General features: G+C 31.5%; 1 protein-coding gene across 4 annotated transcripts; it reads right to left on the reverse strand.

Moving 5' to 3' along the window:
* Positions 1 to 2956: 2956 nt before the first annotated feature.
* On the reverse strand, positions 2957 to 23182 carry AsnS (asparagine synthetase). Of its 4 annotated transcripts, none has more exons than XM_065364981.1 (11): positions 22926 to 23182; positions 15047 to 15211; positions 13271 to 13396; positions 12630 to 12867; positions 12355 to 12531; positions 8601 to 8776; positions 8317 to 8494; positions 8033 to 8240; positions 7553 to 7726; positions 3529 to 3672; positions 2957 to 3403 (listed from the first exon to the last, which is right to left on the reverse strand). In XM_065364981.1, exons 2-11 carry the CDS (start codon positions 15170 to 15172, stop codon positions 3280 to 3282), a joined length of 1671 nt encoding a protein of 556 aa, XP_065221053.1. In that variant the 5' UTR covers positions 15173 to 15211; positions 22926 to 23182; the 3' UTR covers positions 2957 to 3279. The 4 variants fall into 4 exon arrangements, with proteins under 4 accessions (XP_065221053.1, XP_065221052.1, XP_065221055.1 ...); XM_065364980.1 differs by having other exon boundaries at positions 15047 to 15222; XM_065364983.1 differs by lacking the exon at positions 22926 to 23182 and adding an exon at positions 15376 to 15645.
* Positions 23183 to 24653: the final 1471 nt, after the last annotated feature.

Raw genomic sequence — 24653 nt, forward strand, 5'->3', positions numbered from 1 at the left:
TTTTTAAAGCACAAAAAAATGAAAGTAGAAAAAATGTTCGTAATTTGGATGAGCCAAATGCATATTTCAAAACCGTTGCGACCTTAAGTATTGACCTACTTTTAGTTCTATACAACGATCGACTTGAGTAAATAGAATGAGGTTTGAGTGACTGTCTCGAGAAGAAATGTTTTCAAGCAAAGTGAGGTCTGTTTATACTGTTATTATTATTATTTTTCGTAGACTGAATTGAAATTTGGTAAATATGCTTACGTTAAATGGGTATGTGGTGTGCCTGTGTACCCTAAATAAACTAGTTTGCATTAATGTGTGTATTTATATTTGAATTTCAGCGAGAAATTAATCAATCCTCGAATCTAAGTTATGGTAATTTTACGTTTGTAAATTTTCAGATCTTTCATGAAACAGAGGCTCCTTCTAAGAGGTTTGACAGGAGATGACTTTGAACCAAAATTTGCGTACCTATTTCCGTATTTTTAGAAGGGAGGTTGAGGGAGTTCATTGGTTCAATGAATCGTATCTTAAAAGTTTATTTCACCTATCGAATAACTACAGGTCCCTGCAGGTAAATTGTACCACAACTCTCACCATAGCCAAACTTCCCCTAAAAATATTTTCTAATTCTTATTTTTCAATAACAAATGAAACAATAATTTTAATTCGCCTTCATTTTTTTATTTCAAAGAAACAAATTTCATTATTCATTATTCATATTTTTTTATTCATGTACCTATACCAAATGTTTTTTTTTTTTTTTTTTGGTTGAAAAAAACTAAACTCAACCTATTAAAAAAATTTCCACGCAATGAATACACGCAGAATGTTTTTAAACCACGTGCCATAACTTTTTCCATAAGTTTCTCCAAAGATTCCAACAAATTACGGCCATTTTTTCGCATATATTTTTAGTAACACTCGTCTCGGCTGGTGCAATTAACGCGAAACACGCGCCTTTACCTAATATTTTCGCGACACGATGTGTAGGTTGCCTCGCTATAATTCCAAATATACGAACCTAGAGTCCAGAGTCGGGGTGTGAAAATTCTAAAAATGTGAATTTAGTAAAACCAACGTTAGAATGGAAACAAAAAAACACACGATTAATTTGATGTCGACTATTTAAAGATTCAACTCGAGATACTCGATAATTAAAATGTTCATTTTGAAAATTAAAATCAAATTTTTGGAAGCCTAAAAAATGTTAATTATCGTTTCGTTCGAATTCTTTTATACTTTATTCTGTGTTTTCTATTAAGTATATTGTGTATGTGACGTGGGCTTAAAAACAAACCACTCGTATCAAGTATTTGTGATTTTTCTTTGAATTTTTTTTTTTCATTTTTATTAATTCTCGAATAATGTGAAAATGATCGAAGCAAATTTACTTTTTATCACATTTCAGAAGTCTTCGAACTGTTCTTTTTCAATTAAGTATGTAGGTTGCTTGCGACTTTCCAGAATTTTCCTTCTGCTTTTATCTCCACGAACGATTTCATCGAGATACATAAGTACATACAAAAATTAATCCTGATGTGACAATTTCAACTCGAAACTTATTTTCCTGGATGTGGGAGTAATGTCTTTTTAATTTGACATTCTCGTTTCCTCAACTCAAAACCCACACACCAGATTTTTTTTAAATAAAGAAGATTTTTTTAAAATAATTTTTTGTGAAAATTATAATGTAGGGCTAGGTACTTTTACCTGCCTATTTACTTCGCATAATATTAAGTATTCAATGTTTCGCCATAATATTGAAATCGAACATAGTTTATTACGCCAAAAAATGATTAAGCTATCCTTCCTACGAGCTTCGATTTTGTCAAATGGTGAAAAATTAACGAGAAATTTACGATAATTTAAAATTTTCGTCAACTTGTCACGACTACTGTTCTCTCTATCAGACAAAATATTGAATCGCTATACCCTTGGAGTTGGTAATGACTACAGGAAAAGGGAATATTTTCGCGTGTTTTATCAACCATTCTTCTCGAATGAATAATTTAAATCTAAAAAAATATTACGAAATCGAAATTCCATTTGTTATAAATCTCGTTTATGAGACGAAGACAAGCAGGGGGTCGATTTATTATACTTACCGTCGTTTCACGAAGTCTATTATTTTTGTAAACGAACGAAAGAGCGCAAAAAATGATTATTTTTGGATGTTGGGGGTAATTTAAAAATACGTGGAATCGAATTGGTTCAGGTACCTACTCGTAACTTGGCATGAATCGAAAGAAAATTACTGAAGGTGTAGAACGTGAAAATCAAGTATGACTTTTGGTTTTTAACTTGGAATGCATTTTTTAATTTTTTTCGAAATTCCACCGATCAATGTGCAAATTTTTGAGAGTTTAGTTGAAAATCGAAGATCTCCTCTTTAAAATATAAGGGATTAAAAATTGGAAATAGGACGTGTAATCAGTCAAATACTCGTAGTCCACTAAAAAGCTGCAATGATTTAGTTAATTTAAACTGTTATTATGGCACTTTTTTGAAAATCTGGAGTTTTTAAAATATAGCTGGAGGCTCCAGAACGGCTTAAAATCACTTCCAATGGACTCAGCATGTTGAAATTAGGGTAGGATAGAGTGAATTTTGGCTTTATAACTTCATTGGGTAAAATTTTGTAAAAATTTCAAGATTCAAAAATTTGCTGGAGGCTCCAGAACTGCTCAAAAAGGTTCAAAACCTATTCTAAACGATTTGAAAAGTTCAAAATAGGATGCATACCAAATTTCAACTTTCCACGTCAGTTTGGTAAAATTTTAGTTGTTTTCCATTTTAAATCCAAATTTTCATCAACCTACTCTTAAAATTCACCAAAAATTATAAAAAACTCTTGAGCACCTGAAACTTTGGATACCTATTCATTTATTTTTGCATGCTCCTCCAATCAAGTGTCCTCCAGTTCAAAGAATTTGTCTGCCAGTTGCAAGACTTCCCTGGTCAGTGTTTTTAATTTTTTTTTTTTTTTTTTTTTTTTTTTTCAATAAAATGATAAAGACCAAAATGTTACTTATTTTAAAATATTTTATTTTTTAAATATGTTTATTTACACCATAATTTATAGTAAAAGTGCAGAAGTGATAGCTTGTAAATATCGTATAATTTACTCTTAGCACTCGAAAATAATTAGATATTACGCTATTTTAAAAGATATCATGTGATAAGTAAAACTTTCACGTGAAATACTGGTAAAAATATGCAGATATGTTGTACGGTGATGATGAGATTCTTGAATCCGATAAAAATGCATGACAAATTTTACTCGATTTATTTAGCTGCATAATGTTTGATGAATCTAGCCGAAGGATCTTGAACATCGGTCCACTTGGGCATCCAATAATAAGGCACCAACTTGTTAGCCTGGCCCGGATAATGTTTCTCGAATACTTCTCTGTAATATAAACGAAATGAAAATTTTAAAAATACTCTTGTAAAAATAATACCCTATATAAAAATAGGCATTTGACGCATTGACTCGAGGACGATCGACGCTGCCTACGCAACAGTCTTGTTTACCTGTAGTAATACGACTCCTTAGTTTTGGGTGGAAGATGAGGATATTTAATAGGAGCGTTTGCTAAAGCTTCATCCGATACTTTATCTTCGACCCAATCTTGAATTATTTTGAATAGAGATCTTTTAACGTCAGCTACGCCGTCACTATAAAATTAGATACAGAAAATTTTTAACGTGTCATCAATAGGTAGGTACCTATGTACGTCGAGCTAGTAGGTCTAAATAAATGTAAATTTGCAAGCTTAGGTAGTAGGTACTGTGTAATAGTATTGGAATTAATTTCGGTATTGTGTGTTTGGAATACTCGTAGGTATAATATAAGGTTAGGTTATATCAAACCAGCGTGTTTTACCAGCTAGGTTTACCGCAATGATAAATAACTGCGAGTTAGTGGCAGATAAAATGAGACACGTATGGTTACACCACGAGAAAGGGATGTTATGTACTAGCTGCGAACACGAAAAACATCAAAGTAAACATCGCAACTTACTGTTTGGATACCTACACATTTTAAAGACAAATGGAATCTTAATCTGAGATAAGTTTCGGATTTACGGCTCGAATATTCGCTAAGTAATGATGTTTAAATTCCGCAGATAAGTTGTAGAAAATTTGTCGCTTCGCTTTTTGTATTTAATCGTGTCGCTGGTGGTTTCATGTACCTACTGCCTTGCCACAATTTGTTGCATGTAACGATGTCGAGCCGATTTTCAACTTACAATTTTCAATTTTGTTGAAGACGTGACAAATTGACTATAATAATAAGTAGATCGGATGAGGTTGTGTGAAAGGTCGTGTTGTAAACTAAATAAGTGGGTTTGATTACTGAGATCTTTTTACTCAGACATTAATTTAAAAATCCAAAATTATTTTTCTACCTATCGTAATTTACAGCAGAATCCATCGTTTATATATTGCTTATGCTTATACCTCCTTACATTTAAATTTTGAAAAAAGTTTTCAAAAGGTTTATTCATATTATGAACCTTAAAGAAAAATGTTTTTAAAACGAAAAAGTTGACATTACAATCATACATACTTAGAATGGAGTAATTTCCATTTTTTTTTTTTTTTTTTTTTTTTTTTTTGGAAATATGTAGGTATTTGAATATTTTTAAAGCTTTCGCCGAAGAGAGAGCATTGACCTAAAAATTACAAATTTTGCCGACGTCTTGATGCGGTCACTATAGGTTATGATTTTTTTATTAACAAATTGTTGGTAGAGGTTGATTTGATTTTGCAAAATATTAGGCAATAATATTATCCATGTACTCACCTACCTATTCGATGTTGAGTTTTTTTTTTTTTTTTTTTTAATGAGACTTTTGATACGTAATTACACCTAGTTTAAAAATTCAGTAAAATCACACTCAGGTATACGATTTTTGGCTAATTGAATAAGTACATAAGTACTAGATACATTTTTACATGAAAATTAGTACTTACTTGAAAATTTAGTTATTAGACCAATTTCGAATTTATTTTACTTTTTTTTAATTTTTGTAATTGGTATTTTTTAGGATATTTTATTCATATTTTTTTGTTTAAAGACTGTTTTTTTCTTCATTTTTTTTGACCAGGATGTTTCAATGAATAAAAAATGAAAATGAAAGATTTGAAATTTTTCCATTTAAAAAAAGGTTGATTCATTTTCCTCACTCTCCTCTCAAACAGAAAAATGTGCTCGAGAGTCGAGACACATCTTGAGGTAGGTACCTAGGTAATTTCGTTGATTTTAAAATCATTTTGACCGATTTTAAAAATGTACTGAATTTTAATCAGTCTTAATAATTGATGGGCTCCGAGTAAAAACGAGTCAGCTGCATTTTTCATTTTTTATGGGAAATACAGCTGACTCGTTTTTACCTCAAGTTCTTCAATTTTCATAATTCTACTAAATATTTTCGCCCTCGTGAATTAAAACAGTTCATTGGAAGCAATTTTTCAAGCATTTTCAAAGCACTTTCATAAACTATGGCTTTTAGAGATTTAGACAGTTTCAAATTTTATTATTTGTAGATCATTTTAATGACAATTTCACAAATTTTTTAAATGTCTTTTACTCATTTTTCCGAGAATTTCAAGCATATTATTTACAGTGATGTGATTGTGGTGAAATTTCCAGAAATTTGACAAGAATTATATGAAAATTTACGAAATTCAAATATGCAAAAATACAATTTCCCAAAAATATGCAAAAAAAGCACTAAATTCAGGAAAACTGACCAATTCAACTCACCAATCTTTGAAAATAATGTAATAAAAATGCATAAACCACGACACAAAAAAAATGGGCAAAATTAGATACGTAAAATTACCAAAATGCCAACTAAACTGTTGTAAAAATTGTAAAAAAAAAAATGAGAAAAATATTGAAAAAATATGAAAATTTGTGCAAAAATTGTCATAAATTTTGAAAAATCTGTTGGTTTCCAAAAAAAATTGCTTAAGAAAAAGTACAAAAAAATACTGGAAAAGGCAATCCAAAAAATAATATCAAAAAACGACAAAACTGCACAAAATAAAAATTGAAAAAAACCAACAACAATGACTTGAAAGTCTTGAAAATGATGAACGAAATTTTATAGGAAAAAAGTCAAAATTGATACAAAAGTCGTAGAAAGTGTCAGAACATTCGATGAAATGTGTTCAAAATTGAGCAAAATTTTCGTAAAATGAAAAATTTCTTCAAAATATTTGTAAATTGTTAAAAAACATTAAAAAACTGATGAAAAATTATAAAAATTGATAAAACAGATATTAAAATCGTTGTTAATGAAAAAAATATAAAAAATTGAGATCAGTGTTATGCTAAAATGGATTTGTAAAAATGGTTGAAAAGCGTAGAAATTATTGAAAAAATGCATTAAACGTGATTATCTGTGCAAAATTCAGAATTTTTCACCAATTTAAAGTTTCAAAATCCAAAACTCAAAACCGTGTTACGAATTAAAAGCATTTTCCTAATTATTCGTGAGTTTTTTTTTTCAAATTCTGAAGCTTTAATCTTCAAAGTAGGTGAGTATATTGAGAGGCATGAATGGGAAGGTTAAGAGTATCTAAGTCAATTAAAAAAAAAAAAAAAAAAAAAACTATCGGTAATTACAATTCACTAAAATAAATCCAACTGGTTCATAATGCAAATACAAAAACTTTCCTATCTCTGCATAATTTCTTCTGAACAATAATTTATTCATCATTCATCGTTTTTTTTTATTGATAATAAAATTTTCCAAGACTAAGTATTTATTTATGTTCGGTTTTTAGCCAAATAAAATAAAAATAAAAAAACACTGATAAATCGAAAAACGATTAATTCAAGTAGGAAAATTTTCACCGACCTTGTCCTTGAATTCTAATTTTTTTCCCCGATTATAAAGTACCTATTTTTATCTTTCATAGTGTACTATACGTCCTTGATGAAGAAAATCGAACAAAAAATAACGTACCCAATCTAATAATAAATTATTCTAAAATTATTTGCATTCGATGAGAAAAAGTATCCTGCCAAGTAAACCTGTTCTTACATTGTAAACTTTACACAAATTATACAAGACAGCACGAGAAAATTAATTGAAAGAAAAAGTAGAATAAAAAAAAATTAAAGTGATTTTATACTCTTTTTTTTTTCAATTTCATGCAGAAAAGCAAGCAGGTAGTCTGTGCTCTGTACACTTTAAGTATTGGGTATTGGATTATTTGACAAGTTTTTTTTTTCGATATTTGAAAGGTACGCACGTTAATGATACACGAATAGCATCTTATAAATAATGTAAGAAGGCGCTAAAGCTCATAATTACAGAGCGAGCCGTGGACCGTCAAGATATAACAGCTAAAGCTGTCAAATGGGTAGGTAAATATGTACTGTTTTCCAAGCGTGTCAATATTGCATGCGAAAAAAAAACACGTTGAAAAAATTCCAAGGCGTTATTGTTACCGATTCGAGGGATTTAAATTTATAGCGTTTACACCTAGAGTAAGAGTACCTAACTAAACGTAATTAAATAGGATTATAAATTCACACCTGAAAGCTTCCTTATGCCTCCATAGGATATTATCAGGTAATAATTTGGTATTGTCGAATGCTGATCTAATTAAATACTTTTCGACGCCTTTCTGTGGCTGTCTCAGCTCGACTGGCAAACTGAGAATATAATTGGTGAAATGTTGATCGAGGAATGGTACTCGTAGTTCCAAACTGTAAAAACATATGAAAAAATTATCTGATTAGTGATTAGATTATAGGAACGAGTTAAATATCGAGTGCTTTTCGTGATATTTGTTGAGTTACCACAACAGGTAGACAAAATAATGCATCTTAGAGTTAGACCTTGATTACAGACTTGACCTAAGGCCTTATTACTCTTATCTCGTTGTTTCAATTAGAACAACAGTGGTACTTAATGTTTATCGAAGCACCTACCCAAATGCTTACCAGTTATACGCGTTATCAATCAAATATTTTTTCCCCTCGGTATTATTAAAAATTTACTCTAAGTCTAACCTATGCGCTGCGGTAGTTCGATCAGCTCTGAGACCATCATACAGGTAGATATCGTTTAATAATCGGTGGCTTTCTTCGTCTCCGTGTTTCGAAGTCGGTGCATCTCTGAAGTAAATGTACCCTTGGGCTAATTCGTCTGCTCCTTCTCCGCTAAATATAACCGTAGTATCGGTATTCTGTTTGATAAATCGCGATATCAAATACATTCCTGCGAATAAAATGTACAATTAGGGTGTGCAGGTAAGTATAGTATGGATGAAGCAGAGAGGCAGGGGGCCACGTACCGATAGACGCTCTAATTGTGGTTATATCGGCTGTCTCTAGATGATAAATAACGTCGTCTAGTACGCTAATGACGTCTTCCTCGGTGAAAATAATTTCGTAATGTTCGGTATCGATGTACTCGGATACTTGTCTGGCTGCCTGGATATCTGGACTGTCACCCATACCGATGGCAAAAGACTGTAAAGTCGAGTTTTCAAATCACAAATTGTGGGGTAAGGTCGACTACCTATTATAGATGGGTGTTTTGTGGGAAGTTTTCGAATAAGTAAGTAGGTATAGGTACCTGTACTTTATACGGTAGTTTATACTCTTTGGAGAGTTTTACTAGTAGAGCTGATATTAAACTGGAATCAAGGCCTCCTGACAGTAAGCATCCTATTCGACGATCGGACATTAGACGTTTGTCTACAGCTGCGGTCAAAAGTCGTCGTATGTTTTCGTGGATATTTTCGGATAAATCTGCAAAAAAAAATACACGATTAGACAACATGGTACTCAAGTATTTTGGATTCATACTCATTGAAGAAATTATAAATTTGTCTGAAGAGTGTCCTAAAACCACAGTCAATTGGTCAATTTAAAAATTCTAACGAAATATTGTCACAATTAGATTGGTTCTATTTCATGGGAATTGGGAACTGGCACTTCCTCAAAATGGATCTACTGTGCGTGGGCTCGTTACTTTCCCACGAGCGACGTTACCGAGGAAAACTCAACGCACCAGTTCGTGAAATGTACGATCGTTATCAGAAGGTCATTCGATGCGAACCACGATATACAAAATGAAATAATCTCAAGCTTTGAAGAGCATTCTATTAAGTATAAGCTTTTAAAACTTGAATTATATTTCCTGAACTTGATTAGGTACAATGAAGCATACACTGAGTGGTAAGATTTTGAAGAACTTGATCATAACTCCAGGCTTACCAAGTGCTTCATCTTCAACCAATTCTTCGTCCTCCCCCCCCCCCCAAAAAAAGGTGAAATGAAACCACGATAACCAACCTCATTAAATTTGGTTTTTGCGAAATTCCCATAAATTCTTACGATTTGTAACAATTTTACTTAATTGTCTACATCAATTGAAAATTATAAATAGGTAACCAAATCGATAAGTTCCATGACTAAAATTATGGTAAGGAGAGGAGATGAATAGGATACTTTTTAGGTAAGATATGACACAAATAAATTCAATTTCACCCCAGAAAAAAAATTGCAATAGAACCTTCAGAAAATCCGGACATCAAAACCAAATTTTGAGCTGCTGAAATTGATTTTTCGATTTTTATCGAATTTTTGAAATGGCGGAAATGGCCTAATGGTGAGTAAGGGTAAGGGCACCAATTATGGACCAGTCCGCAATATGGACCAGCGCCTGTTCTCGTTGGTAATTAGCACAATCTGTCAGGAAAAAATGTATTCCTATGTATTTTTCGCCAAAAAAACGAATGAGAAAAAAATTACAACTGTAAAGTCAAAACTCGCAGAGAAATTTACAAAAAACTGTTTTGAGACATTGAAAAAAATTTTTGGTGTGTTTTTCAACTTTTATTAAAATATAGGGTATATGTGGTGTAATTTTCTAAATTTCATTGATGTTTATAATATCAAAAAAGAACATAGTTTCTGCTGGAGTGATTAGTTTTTGCTAAAAATGAGGGTATGTGCAGAAATTTTTGGTGCAAAGTTTTTTTTTATTGGGTGCGCTAATATGGACCACCTGTGATATTAAATTTTTTACTCATTTTTTACAGCCACTGAAAAGGGAAATGCTTGAAATACTTTTTTTGTTCATTTCTACAAATAAATATGATGTTTTGAAATGTAAAAATATGTTTAAGTATTTTGAAATTCTTTAGGTGGTCCATATTAGGCGTCCAAAATTTTGAACTGTCATTTTGACACTCGTCATTCAACAATTTAAGAAAAAATATTCAAAATTAACCTGAACTGCTTAGAATACGTTTTTTTGTTCATTTCTACAAAAAATATGACCTTTTGAAAAATGTGAAAGCATGTTTATTTTAAAATTTTATAAGTGGTCCATATTAGGCGTCCAAAATTTTGAACTGTCATTTTGACACTCATCATTCAACAATAAAAAAAACATACTCAAAGTTGACCTTCACTCCTGAAGTTTTGTACAGTGTTAGTGGAAGGATGGAACTTCATTATAAGCCTTTGTGGAGGTTTATACATCTTATACTGTTTTCAAGTGGCAATCCTCAAAAAAAAAAAGTGGTCCATATTTGGTGCCTCTACCCTTATGAAATATTAATTTTCTCCAAAAATAGTGCATAGAGTGATAAAATCTAGAAATCGGTACATATAGTAAGAATACAAAAGTCGATCCCCCTTCATCGATTCTGGACCATTCTCAAGCCAATCTGAAGTCTCCATCAAAAGTTAACTTTTCTCCAAGTAATTTCAAATTGCTCCAGAAGGTGTTCTAATCAACTTTGACAGCTGAAAAATATGTGATCCTGTCATAAATTCGATGTTCCGAATCGATTTAGGCAGCTGAGTTGTAAATCCGAGGAGACTGGTTGAAAAGTGTAGGGCTTTAAAAAAAAGTTGAAAATGTCAAATGAAAAAAAAAATCAAAATTGTCAAATTTTGCAACAAAGTGCTCAAAACCTCTTCCAAGTACCTACCCACCGAATCAATTGCCACCATTTTTAAGCTGATCTGGAGCCTCCAGTGAAAGTTGACTATATACTTTTCACCTCATCACCTCGAATTCGCAATTCTCCAGCTTTAATCGATTCAGAAAGTCGAATTTATAACAGAATTAAATTTTCAACTGTCAAAAAGGATTACTGCACCTTCTAGAGCAATTTCAAGATGACTGGAGAAAAGTCTACCTTTGCTGGAGGCTCCAGTTCGACTCGAAAAATGTAGTAATCAACTCAGATTTTCATTTTTATATTTTTACTTTTTTACTAGAAGATTAAAAGACCAAATTGACTATTTCTGCCATTTTCAAAAATTCACTAAGAATCTAAAAATCAACTTCGACAGCTGAAAATTTGGTTCTTAGATCTGGGTGACATGCTCTTTCAGTGAGTCAAATTACTTTTCCAATTCGTTCACACATTTTATCTTTTTAAAAAAATCTGAAAACAGCTTGACTCATTTTTTACAAATGCATATGATTAGGTAATGCCTTGTAGATTTGCATAAATTAATGGTGCTAAAAAAAATTGTACTCAATATCTCTTCATTGAGTCCTGAAGACTTTTTGTAACATAATATTCCTTGGGTCTTTGAAATTGAGCACTATTTTCCCTTCCAAGTAGGCTTTTGTATGTAAAGATTAAGTTATACAATATTATTTTTGCAAATTAAAAAAAAAATCAAGTTGATAAAAAAAAATGCTAAAATTACTATCTAAATGTACCTATTTTCTTGAAACGTATTTGTGACAAGAATTCTTGTACAGTACCTACCTATCTAAGTAGGTAGGTACTCATATTTCAAATAGGTGGCATAATTTTTAAATGACTCTCATTCGTAGTTTGAAAATTTCATACAGGAATATTCACATCGAATTTTCGATCGTCAACAATGAATAAATTCGAATAAAATATGTACTTATGTAGGTAGGTACTTATTTACTTGAAAACGTTTTTATGAAGCACAAACCTTTCACTTTATTTCCTAAAACTGCTTTTTATGACAATAATTTTTTTATTTAAAAAAAAAAATAGTTACGTGCTCATCGTTAGAATGAAAATTTTTAGAAATAAAACTCTGGAGGTTTAAAAAATTCACATTATCTAATTTTTGCAGAATTCCATCACTTTTTCCCATTTTTAGCAATTCAACCCCCCCCCCTCCTTCAGAAAATATAATAATTTTGAAAGAAAATACATTTGATTTCATGTACTCAACGTTTTTTGTTTTTTTTTTCACTTAAATATCGTGAAAAGTTAATTCCAGACTACCTTATGATCGTTTTCCGGACACCTTGTATAACTATACAATAAGAATATGGGTAATGCTTTCCTAGCTCTAATAATGAACATAAATAATACCTTCATAATTGGCCCAAGGAGTGAATTTTGGCCGACAACCAATCTGGTAGTAACGTTTTTCTTCAACCAGTTTCACTTTAAAATCATCACCGATTTGGTATTTTGAATAGTGTCCAGGAGGATATGGTTCGATGTACCATTTCGTACCATTGAAATCGTGAGTAAGTCCAATCAACGCTTTAGAACAAAAACAACGACGAAGATTAGTATGCTTAATTTCGAAACTTCAAATACTTAGGAAGTAAAATAAATATTGTTAAAAAATAAGTAGGTACCTTTGGCTTCAGAAGCAATACCAACGATTCCATTATTGGTAACAAGTCTGAAGAGAGGTCGTACCCCAAATGGATCTCGAGCCACATAAAAGCACCTGTTGGTTATATCCAGTACACAAAATGCAAATACACCGTCCAGTTGCTGGGCGCATTTTTCAATTCCGAATTTACTGAATAAGTGTAGAATGCTTTCAACATCAGATCCGGTCTCGTATTTGAAATCGAATTCTTTGCCGAGCTAAAATTTTCAACAAAAAAAGTTTCAATTAGCTAAATGTCTTTCTAGTTGAATTATTTTTTGAAATGTGCACCACCAGTTGCAGTGATGAGTAAAGTTTGGAGGTAGCCTACTTTTAAAATAGGTAAGTAAATAGGTAAATATTTAAATTTTTAAAAATATTCACTGCTGATTTTTTGCCAGAAAAACTTTTTTTCTCAAGATAACCGATCCCCCTCCCCCCCCCCCCCCCCACCAAAAAATACTAAAAAACAAGAAATCATATTTTTTGTTTTAAAAATCTTCTATTTCATTTTTTTCATTTTTTTTTACCTATTAGGTAAGAAATTGTTTAACAATTTTGTTACCTACGTTTTCGTAACGTGTTTCTTCGCACTATTCGAGTACACCTTCTATCACCTACCTTTTTGCAATTGTATATTTCACCATTACACAATAAATGAGTTTCTGGAAACTGATACAGGCGCATAGGTTGTATTCCGAAAGGTGTTTTTACAATAGAAAGCCGATGAAATCCCAAGAATGCATTCTGTGAAATAAACGTACAAAGATTAGATTCAAAGGTTATAAACAAGCATAATAATATTTTTTATTAAATGTAATCACCGATGTCTATACCAGACGGTTGGAAAATGAATTACATGAGAGTACATTACGTATTCAAATGAGAGAGAGAGAGAAAGACGTCGAGGGTTTATCAACTCGTAATACGAGGTTCAATGAAAAACGATTAATATGAAACGCTAAATTGAATACTTTTTCAATTCTATTTTCTTTCATCGATCACTGCGTGATTATTAATGACTTAATGAGTGGGTAATTAAAATTTGGGAAGGTAACGAGAAGGAAAATTGGTTCCTTATAATGAAACCTATTCATTAAAAAAAAAATAATAATCTAGAAGTAGGTAGAAAGGAAAAATTATGATCGATTGAAGGATTAATGATGGAATAACATGAATAAATTCATTATTTTCAATGAATCAAGTACAAGAAAAAAGGCCTGTGGCAGGTTTTTGGAAATAATTTGATCAGATTCGATCCTTTATTGTCTTACCATGTCCTTCACTTTTTTAAAATGGAGAATTGAGGCGAAAATTAGGAGAATATTGCGATACACATTTTTTATCTTTTTTTCAATATTTTGGCCATGTTGATGAAAGCTTATAAAGAAAAAGAATCTGAGGGATAGGATCGAAAAAATGAGCCAATATTCGAACCCAGTACATTCAAATTATTAAAAATCAATAATCACGTTATCTTTGATTTTTTTTTTTAATTTTGACCGAAATTGGTGGCTCTTGTGAACCCAAGGGATGTTGAAATCCCATTTAGAAAATGGATTTGTTACAAAGAGATTAAATAAATATCTTCGTTATACGTATAATTTATTCAAATTTTTAAATATAGTAGCTTTCTACTTTTGTCTTCATAATAGCCTTCTTGATATCAGTTTTTCTCTAGTTTGTATTGTTTTTTGTTTTCTCTCTTGATTCATCATCATTCTATTAGGTAATGTTTACTTAATAATATCTTTTTTGTATTTTTTTGTATTTTTTCCCCTGCAGTTTCAGAACAGAGTTTGGTTTTTATCCCCCCTTAGTTATAAGTGGTCTCTCCTGTCATTAGCTCCCAGCTGTTGGAGAGACTTGAATTGTTAAAATAAAATGAAATAAATAAAATAAAAATATTTTACTTGAAAAAAAAAAAAAAAAAAAAAAAAGTAAAAAATCACAATAATGCTTGAAAATTACGAGCCCTCTCCCCTGCCCACTCAACCCATCCCAAATAAACTTTACAAAACCATCAAAGGAATTGGCAAAACTAGAGAACACGAGTTTCATTTCAGTTCAAAGTTGATATGAATTAACCTATTTCAAATTTAATAACTTTTCCTTAATATTTTTAATGAGATGAAAATTGAATTAATTTTTTTTTTAAGTCAGTACCTAACTAAATGATGCAGAAAAATTTGCAGATATTTAAAGAGGAATAAATTAGGAAGTAATAATTAAATAAATGACGAGTAATTTCTACGAATCAAATGAAAATATTATCAATACCGTCAACCGTATCTATTTATCAATAATTTTCATATTAGATACCAATACCTAACTAGGTACGTAAATCAATAATTTTTTTCTTTTTTTTTTTTTAAATCAAAAACCATTAAAACTCACCTTAACATCAGCTTCATACTGGAACCGTAAAGCATCCGGTCCTCGATGTCGAATTTTACCGAAAGAACATTCGCATTTACGAAAATAATCTTCGTCGATACCAAAAATTGCCCAAATTCCGCACATGATTATCACAACTAGAAGAGGACCACCGGGTAACGAGAACTATAACAAAACTGACGGTATTAACCGAGTTTAAATAGTATTCGATTAAGATGATTAAAAAAAACACACACGTACACAAATACAAGTACGTAAAAAAAATTACGTCGATGTGAAAATATTTTTTCCCCAACTTTTCGTCAATTACTACATCATCATACACTTACGTTTGGTAGGTATCGCAAATGATAACCGGTCAGGTGATTAGAGAACTTATCGTTTATCAAAAGCCTAGATAATAAATATACTCGTATAATGGACAACTTTTTTGGCTCGATTGTCTATAGAGAATATACTCGCAGATGCATTTTATATGCAAATTCATCGACACGAGGTTTTTTTGCACGTGTTCTTTTTTGGCAGTGGCAAGAAACACGATGTAGAATATTATGGAAATTGAAACCAGATCGTGGTAATATTATAATGTACGAGGATAAATTACGATACCTATTTGACATTATATTAAATAATTTTAAGAATTTGGAGATAATTTATAATGAGTTTTATCTCCGTATACAAGTACAAAGTAATCGTGAATAAGTTTTGGTTCAGCGAATAGGTGCAAGAAAATTTTCTATAGTTTACTTACATTTCACTCTTACATCATTTTTAATAGAATGATAAGTACGAATTCGTCAAAGGTCGCCGTCTCAGGGAGAAGGTAGAAGGTACATAGTGCAATTATTATATTAATATATAATTTTATTACATAAGAAATTTACTTGTATCGGTGAAATTTTCATGTACCTATAGATGTAACCAAAGGGAAAGAATAGATAGGTAAGCAGATGTATTGTATTAGTAATACTCGTATACTTATGAGAAATATTTTTCCAAAATACCTACCTTTTTCTTGTTACGTATGAAAAAAAATGACGGTCAAGGCTGCGTTAATGATGGCCCTGACACTGACGATATGAACTGCAAAAATACCCATCAACGGTAACGTTTACGTAACGTATACGTCTTCGTTGCAGAAAATACATACGTACGTAGGTATATTTTGAGGATACGCAAACATTACATCAATATGACGTGTTTGAAAAAAAAAAAGGAATAATAAAAGTATTTTTTTTACTTTCTAATGGCCCTGTAGAGGTAGGTACTTCGTCGTGTAAATGGGTGAAAATATAATGCGAAAATTGTTATCCCAGCGATGTGAGGGTAAACAATACGTAGTCTTTTCAGTTTTATACGATGTTATGACAACCAGCTTACAAGTGTGTCAGTTTTGTCAGCATTTTTGACGGTATGGAAATACTTATTATTTTGCGAGTCGTTAATTCACTAAGTAAGTTTTATTTTTGGATGTTGTGTATGTATTTTGTATTGTTCAGCTACTTCATCGATTGAATGTTTTTTTTTCGTGCAAATTTGAGACGCTCAATTTACCTAGTAAATTTTAACGAATGACACTGGTACGATTTTCAAGGAGAATTTTTAATGGGTATTTGTACAAGGTGGATGCGAAATTATTGTCAATTTTTTCCACCTTGGCTGCCCCTCTTCTTTCCTCTCCTACTACATTAGGAAAAAATTGGAAATTTCGATTTCACTACCACTGATCTAAATGGTGTCTGTCACTACCACTAGTTTTTTTACTGGGGTTTGAACACACACAGTGATTTAAAATGGTGTCAGTCTCTACCACTGGTTTTCACTTTGGTTTGAACACTACCACTGATTCAAATGGTGCCTGTCACTACCACTGGTTTTTTACTTGGGTTTGAACACTACTACTGATTTAAATGGCGCCTGTCACTACCACTGGTTACTACCTGGGTTTGAACACTACCACTGATTTAAACGGTGTCTGTCACTACAACTAGTTTTTTACTTGGGTTTGAACACTACTACTGATTTAAATGGTGTCAGTCACTACCACTGGTTTTATACCTGTGTTTGAACACACCCACTGATTTAAATGGTGCCTGTCACTACTACTGGTTTTTTTACTGGGGTTTGAACACACACCTACAGATTTAGTCTCTACCACTAGTTTTCACTTGGGTTGGAACACTACCACTGATTTAAATGGTGTCTGTCACTGCCACTGGTTTTTACTGGAGTTTGAACACACACCCACTGATTTAAATGGTGTGAGAGGTGTGAGTCTCTACCACTGGTTTTTCACCTGGGTTTGAACACTACTACTGATTTAAATGGTGTCTGTCACTACCACTGGTTTCTTACCTGGGGTTGAACACACCCACTGATAAATGGTGCCTGCCACTACTACAGGTTTTTTTACTGGGGTTTGAACACACACAGTGATTTAAAATGGTGTCAGTCTCTACCACTGGTTTTCACTTTGGTTTGAACACTACCACTGATTCAAATGGTGTCTGTCACTACCACTGGTTTTTTACTTGGGTTTGAACACTACTACTGATTTAAATGGCGTCTGTCACTACCACTGATTTAAACGGTGTCTGTCACTACAACTAGTTTTTTACTTGGGTTTGAACACTACTAGGTACTGATTTAAATGGTGTCTGTCACTACCACTGGTTTTTTACCTGGGTTTGAACACACCCACTGATTTAAATGGTGCCTGTCACTACTACTGGTTTTTTTACTGGGGTTTGAACACTACCACTGATTCAAATGGTGTCTGTCACTACCACTGGTTTTTTACTTGGGTTTGAACACTACTACTGATTTAAATGGTGCCTGTCACTTCTACTGGTTTCTTTACTGAGGTTTGAACACACACCTACTGATTTAAAAAAATGGTGTCGGTCTCTACCACGGGTTTTCACTTTGGTTTGAACACTACCACTGATTCAAATGGTGTCTGTCACTACCACTGGTTTTTTACTTGGGTTTGAACACACACCCACTGATTTAAATGATGTCTGTCACTGCCCCTGTTTTTTTTTTACCTGGGTTTGAACACACCCACTGATTTAAATGGTGCCTGTCACTAATACTGTTTTTTTTTACTGAGGTTTGAACACACCCTATTGACAAAATTATGCATAAAAGCAGGTGTGTAGATGCGTAATGCGTGAATTTGGACTTTTTTCATTAAAAAAACATGTGATTCAGCCTGAGAATAGCATGTGTAAAAGTAATGTTAAAGCATGTAAAATAAAAGAAAAATTTAAAAAAATGTCCGCCCTGGGTGGGAATTGAACCTGGGACCTGCGGGTTTCTATTTTCCTGTGTCAACTAGCCCACTCGGCCACTTCACCGCTTGTGAAGAGTGAAGTTATTTTCACGTAAATGCTTGTGCATTGTGAACTTATTAAATTTTTAAATTTTTCTCTGAGTCCAAAAAGTGCAAACATTTATGGGGAAATTACTCCACTCTTTGCAAGCAGCGAAGTGGCCAAGTGGGTTATAGGTAACACAGAAAACTAGAAACTGCAAGTCCTGGGTTTGGTCCTCACCCAGGGCAAATTTTTTTCAATTTTTATTCCATTTTACATGCTTTAACATTGCCTTTAAGCATGATTTTCGCAGGCTGAATTGCATGCTTTTTTTGAAAAAAGTCCAAATTCACGCGTGCTTGTGCTATGCATAAAAGCATGCGTTTTAGCATGCTATTGAATAATTTTTGTCAATAGGGCACACAAACTGATTTAAAATGGTGTCAGTCTCTACCACGGGTTTTCACTTGGGTTTGAACACTACCACTGATTTTAAAGGTGTCTGTCAGTACCATTGGTTTTTTACTTAAGTTTTAACACACATCCACTGATTTAAATGGTGTGGGAGGTCAGAGGTGTGAGTCTCTACCACTAGTTTTTATTTGGGTTTGAACAATGCCACTGATTTTAATGGTGTCTGTCACTACCACTGGTTTTTTACTTGGGTTTGAACACTACCACTGATTTAAAATAGTGTCTGTCACTACCACTGGTTTTTTACTTGGGCTAGAATACACACCCACTGATTTAAAATGGTGTCAGTCTCTACCACTGGTTTTCTCTTGGGTTTGAACACTACCACTGATTTAAAATGGTGTCTGTCACTACCACTGGTTTTTTACGAGTTTGAACACACACCCACTGATTTAAAACGGTGTCTGTCACTACCACTGGTTTTTTACTTGGGTTTGAACATTACCACTGATTTAAATGGTGTGCGTCTCTACCACTGGTTTTTATTTGGGTTTGAACACTACCACTGATTTAAATGGTGTCTGTCACTACCACTGGAACAACACACACAAATTATTCAACTTTTTTCATATTTGGAGCCTTATAGTGGGAGCTTGGAGGCTTGTATGAAAAAAGCAAGTTGAAATTCAAAGTCAGTACTGTCGAAAATAACTTACCTACCTACTTGAGTAAATTAATTAAAAATTGGTAAACGTTTTTTTTTTTCATTTTTTCATCAAAATTGAGAAGATTGTTTCCTTTTAGAATACCAAAATCTTAAAATAATAATAATAAAAAAATAAACGCACTGAATTTTTTCCAAATTCATTGATAATTTTGATCATCAATTTTCAAGAACTTATGAAGATTTTAATGTTTTTTTATAGTGCTTTTACATCATTTTTAAATTGTTTCTGAATGTTTTATGCAAATTTTACTACACTTGGCCAAATTTCAACATTTTTTGATAACTTTTTGATGGGTTTAATATCTTTTTTTTAAAGTGTTTTTTATGTCATTTCAATATGTTGTAATGTAACAATTTTATATGCCATTTTCTGCAAATTTTTTCATGTTTAGAAAAAAAAAATCATTTTTCGATACTTAATTTTAAAATTGTAGTTTTGAAATTTCTCAACCATTTTTATGCAATTATTCTTGATAAATTTTGTCAAAATGTCGTGATATTTTGTCGTTCTTTATGCCATTTTAGCATGTTTTACCAACGTTCTGTGCAATTTTTTGTGAATTGTATAAAGTTTTGAGAAAATGTTTTCAATTCTCGGTACTTAGTTTTAAAAAAATTTGAAATTATTTAAGCAGTTGTCTACAATTTTTATTGGATTTTGGTGAAGTTTTATGCAACTTTTGCTCATTGAATTTTGTCAAAATTTCGCAATAATTTGGCAGTGAAATCATTACGAATAATATATAATGAGGTAGTTTAGATTTTTTTAATGCTATTTTAATATGTTTTATCAACGTTTTGTGCAATTTTTTGTGAATTTGCAAAGTTTTGAAAATGTTTTCAGTTCTCGATAGTTTTAAATAATTTTGAAACTTTTAAACATTTGTATGCAATTTTTATCAGGTTTTAATGCAGTTTTATGCAACTATTGCTCATCGAATTTTGTCAAAATTTCTCAATAATTTGGCAGCGTATCTAATCATTATAGATAATTTTATTAGTTTCGATTTTTTTTAATGCTATTTTAACATGTTTTACCGACATTCCATACAATTTATATCATTTTAATAGGTCATTAATACCTATGTTTTAAGCAATTTTTTGCCAAATTTTTCGAAAATTTCACCAAAAGGTCTCAGTTTTCATTATTTTAAATGGATGCTTCAAAAGTGTTTTTATGTCATTTTAACAATTTTTCACAATGCTTAATGCAATTTTTTACTGAATTTTGTAGAAATTTCATCAGTTTTCGTAGTTCAAATTGCACTTGTTCAACAATTATTAGGTAGGTACTTATCCATCAAAATGTTATACATTTCTGATTATTTTCGGAGGGTCAAAAACACACATATTTCAAGTGCATAAAACTCGTCGACTCCTTTGATCCTGGAACTAGGCATACAAAAATACACGAACCCAAGACGAGTTGCCTATGTCACTGATGAAAAATGGCTACTTGAATTATATCAAATCACAAATGATGTTTTCTGCGAAGGCACACCCTGCATATAATAGATTTACTTGATTTTGAAGTTATATTTTAAAGGAATGGAACCTACCAATATTTCAAAAAATATAATTCGAGTTTAAATCTCACACCAACCAACTTTAATTTTAATTGAATAAGTAATTCATTTTCTCCCTCAAAATCTGAAAAGTAGGATAGATAGTGTTGTCCACTGTCCTAATTTCGGACACTTTTTCAACGTTTTTCAAAGATTGCTTCGAAGTAAGCGATTCAATGGAATAGAACGTCATCATGAGAAACATATTTGAGCATCAAGTTGTAAATTTTAAGCGATTTAAGATTTAATTCCTACGAATCAGAAAATGTTCGAATAAAGCTCCCGTAGGTGACCTAATTTCGGTAACTTTTTTTTTAAAGTAAAAAAGGTAAAAATTATAAGATGGTAGTTGTATTTGAAAATTTTTGCATCAAGGAGAAAGCTCATGATCCAAGCTACATACCAGAAAACGTGTTCGATTTTAATTTCATGTATTACTTTCTAATACACATTTCAATTCCCTGTTTCACATTTTTTCAATTTTTTTTTTTTTTTTTTTTCATTTTCTTAGAAGGCTATTTTAATTTAACTCGATTATATGTAATCATGTTGAGAAGAATCTGACAATCAATTTCCACATCTTATTGAACCAGTATTTTTAACAGCATTTTAACGATACAAGACTTTCATTTTTCAGAGAAAATTTCACGCTTTTTTATTTTTTTGTAAATTGACTTTTAACTTGGCCATGTTTTTTCACAGAAATGGAAAAAGAATATCCATTTACAAAATGAACCAAATTATTATGCAATATTTTTATCTCTATTTATAAACAATAAACCTACTCATAAGATAATCGAATTAATCTTCTATCTTCAATTAGAAAATCCGAAATCGCAGACATGTTTTCGAGTATAACTTTTTATTTAAAAAAAAAATATTTCTCAATTTCTCTTGATATTCCCTATACATATTTTTTCTCAACTATGCGTCATTAGCAGTCATTTTTGTTGGATAAAAAATTCGTAGATTTTTTTTTTTGAACCAAATATTGAAAGTCATATTGGAGAAAATGAAAATTGAAAATAGTTGAACCAATAAACACGCACTTTTTCATCAAGGTTTAGCGATTTTCAATAATTCGTTGACGTTTAAGATACGTATCTTTTCAACACTGCTTAATACTCGTGCTCGCAAAAGAGAAAACAATATTTCCTACACCCACAACACTTTTTGGCCATTCAAGTTCAAGTTCAATGTAAACACAAAAGCAGCTTTTATATCGGCTGCTTTTCCTTCTTGTTCATACGTTTCCGCGTAACCATAAAGCCTACGTTTTCTTTCGGAAAATTTCATTCAACATGGGAAAATGGAAAATTTCCGACGAAACTGCTCCTATCTAATAATAAAATAACCTTGAATCGGCGAATTCTGCATGTAAAAATATCGATTAAAAAGATCACCTAGACATGCCTGCAAATAATTGCTTCCTTTTTCAAAATGTAAGTAAATATTCTCTCTTATCGTTTCGCATTTTCAATGATCCCTATCCGAGAACCAATTAAAAGTATGCGAAAGATAACACGCGATTAATCACGAGGAAAAATTATAAAAGAAGTAAAGTCGATAAAGATTTTCATTGGTGCGCGGAAAGAAATCGTTTAACTAGAAATACATTTTTAAAACGTGTTTTAAATAAGGCAATTAAATCACGTTACGAAGTTTTCTTTGCTCTGCTCCACGATAGGGTAGTTGGAAATTTAAAATCGATAATTTTAAAAGACCGAAAAATCATACACCGTATTACAGATACTTTCATTTCAAATCACGTGTAATATAATGTAGATAGGAATATGAATCAAATTATCTAATTACGCGTATTCGTATCTACGAGTATTTAAATTACTTATACTTACGTAGGTATTGTATGGGCAGGTTCGAATACGATTTTAGGTATAGTTCCGATGATTCAGTCGCTCAAATGATGATTCCTGATATCATTTTCTAATACGTATCTCGCATAAAATGTAAAATGACTGATTTCTATTTATCTAGATGTTATATCTAGGTGTACTCGTGAACTGAAAAAAAAAATGTTGCACACTTGATTCACATTACATTTGATATTACGTATGGCACACGATACCAGCCGGTGTCACATGGCGTACTGAAATGAAATGCGGAATTATACAGTACCTAACGTAATACCATGAGGAGATTTTCACTATGGTCAACACATTTTCAATTCTGCGTGATAGGGAACATCGTTCGTCGCCAAGTTATGCTTACATCCTCGAAGCTTGCGGCGATTACGTCATATTATGTCGAATTTCATTCAGTGGGGTGAAGCTTCAGCTTTTTAGGAACGAGGAAATTAGAATGGTTTTGTACAAGTCTAAACATATGGTGTTTACTTGAAATAATTTGCTACTTGAAAACGACAATTGAGACGATTTACCGTGAATTTTACACGAAATGGTAAATTTTTTCTCCTTCATGGTTGATTTAGATTCGTTTTTGTGAAATCATGATTGGTATTTTGCAAATTATCTGCATTGTTGAAAATGAATGTCGAGGAGAGAAATACCTAATAGGATGGAAATACGATCTAACAAACCGACAATGTACCTACCTTACCTACATTAGGTGCCTTCGATTCCAATAAAATTATACTTAGGTACCTATGAGAAAACTTTTCCATTAAAAGTGTCTTGCATAAAATTTAAGCTTCCTTTTTCAAAGAAGGATGGAGCTGTAATTCCTCAATAATTATAAATTATAATTATCATATTTGAAGAATGGAAAATTGAAATTGCATGAAACGTTTTTGAACAATTGCAACAAAAAAATACAGTCTTCATGATTGGAAAATCTTCAGCTTTGAGATAATGAAGAAAAAGTGAGAGATTCAAGTTCAAAAATAATTTGTATAAAAAAACTTCATTAAAAGCTTTTACAAATAATTTTAAAAAAATAAAAAAAACTCATCAAAAAAATGAAAAAATTACCTGGACAATTAATTCCTTTGATTTCAAAAGTAGGCAACATGTTTATCCTATTCAAAGAAGCTGAGTTTGAACATCTCATTTTTAACACGATCAAATTTTTTTTTTTTAATTTCAAATGATGAGAGGCACGAAAAATAAGTAAATATTTCAACTTAAAATCTACGAAATCTTTAACGAATGACATGCCACAAGTCATTTCCAATCTTTCGATGATTCCATTCCATTATGTTTAAGGACAGATGAGGGATGAATTCGAAAAAATGAATCAATATTCAAATTTATCCATTCTAATAATTACCAACTTCAATATTACATGCTCTTAATTTTTTATTATTTTTTTTTTCAATTTTAAAAATATAGTTTCATGAGGGTTGAAAAAAATACTCACAGTATAGTTTTATCAATTTTTGAGAGCGTTTTTCACGAGAGACTTTTTTCAGTGAAAAAGTTTTATGGATTTTGTTGCATGAAGTTTCTATTTTCTCTTTAAAAATGAAGTTTTTAGTTTATCTTCAAAATTTTCTGTTCAAAAATGAAGTTTTTACGTATTTATTTACTTTGTTTTTGAAAATTAATTTTCTCTCCAAAAATAAAGTTTGCATACCTACTCTATTCAAAAACGAAATATAGTTTTCA

Source organism: Planococcus citri, chromosome 4 (assembly GCF_950023065.1).
Source record: "Planococcus citri chromosome 4, ihPlaCitr1.1, whole genome shotgun sequence".
In the NCBI taxonomy this organism is placed as follows: domain Eukaryota; kingdom Metazoa; phylum Arthropoda; class Insecta; order Hemiptera; family Pseudococcidae; genus Planococcus; species Planococcus citri.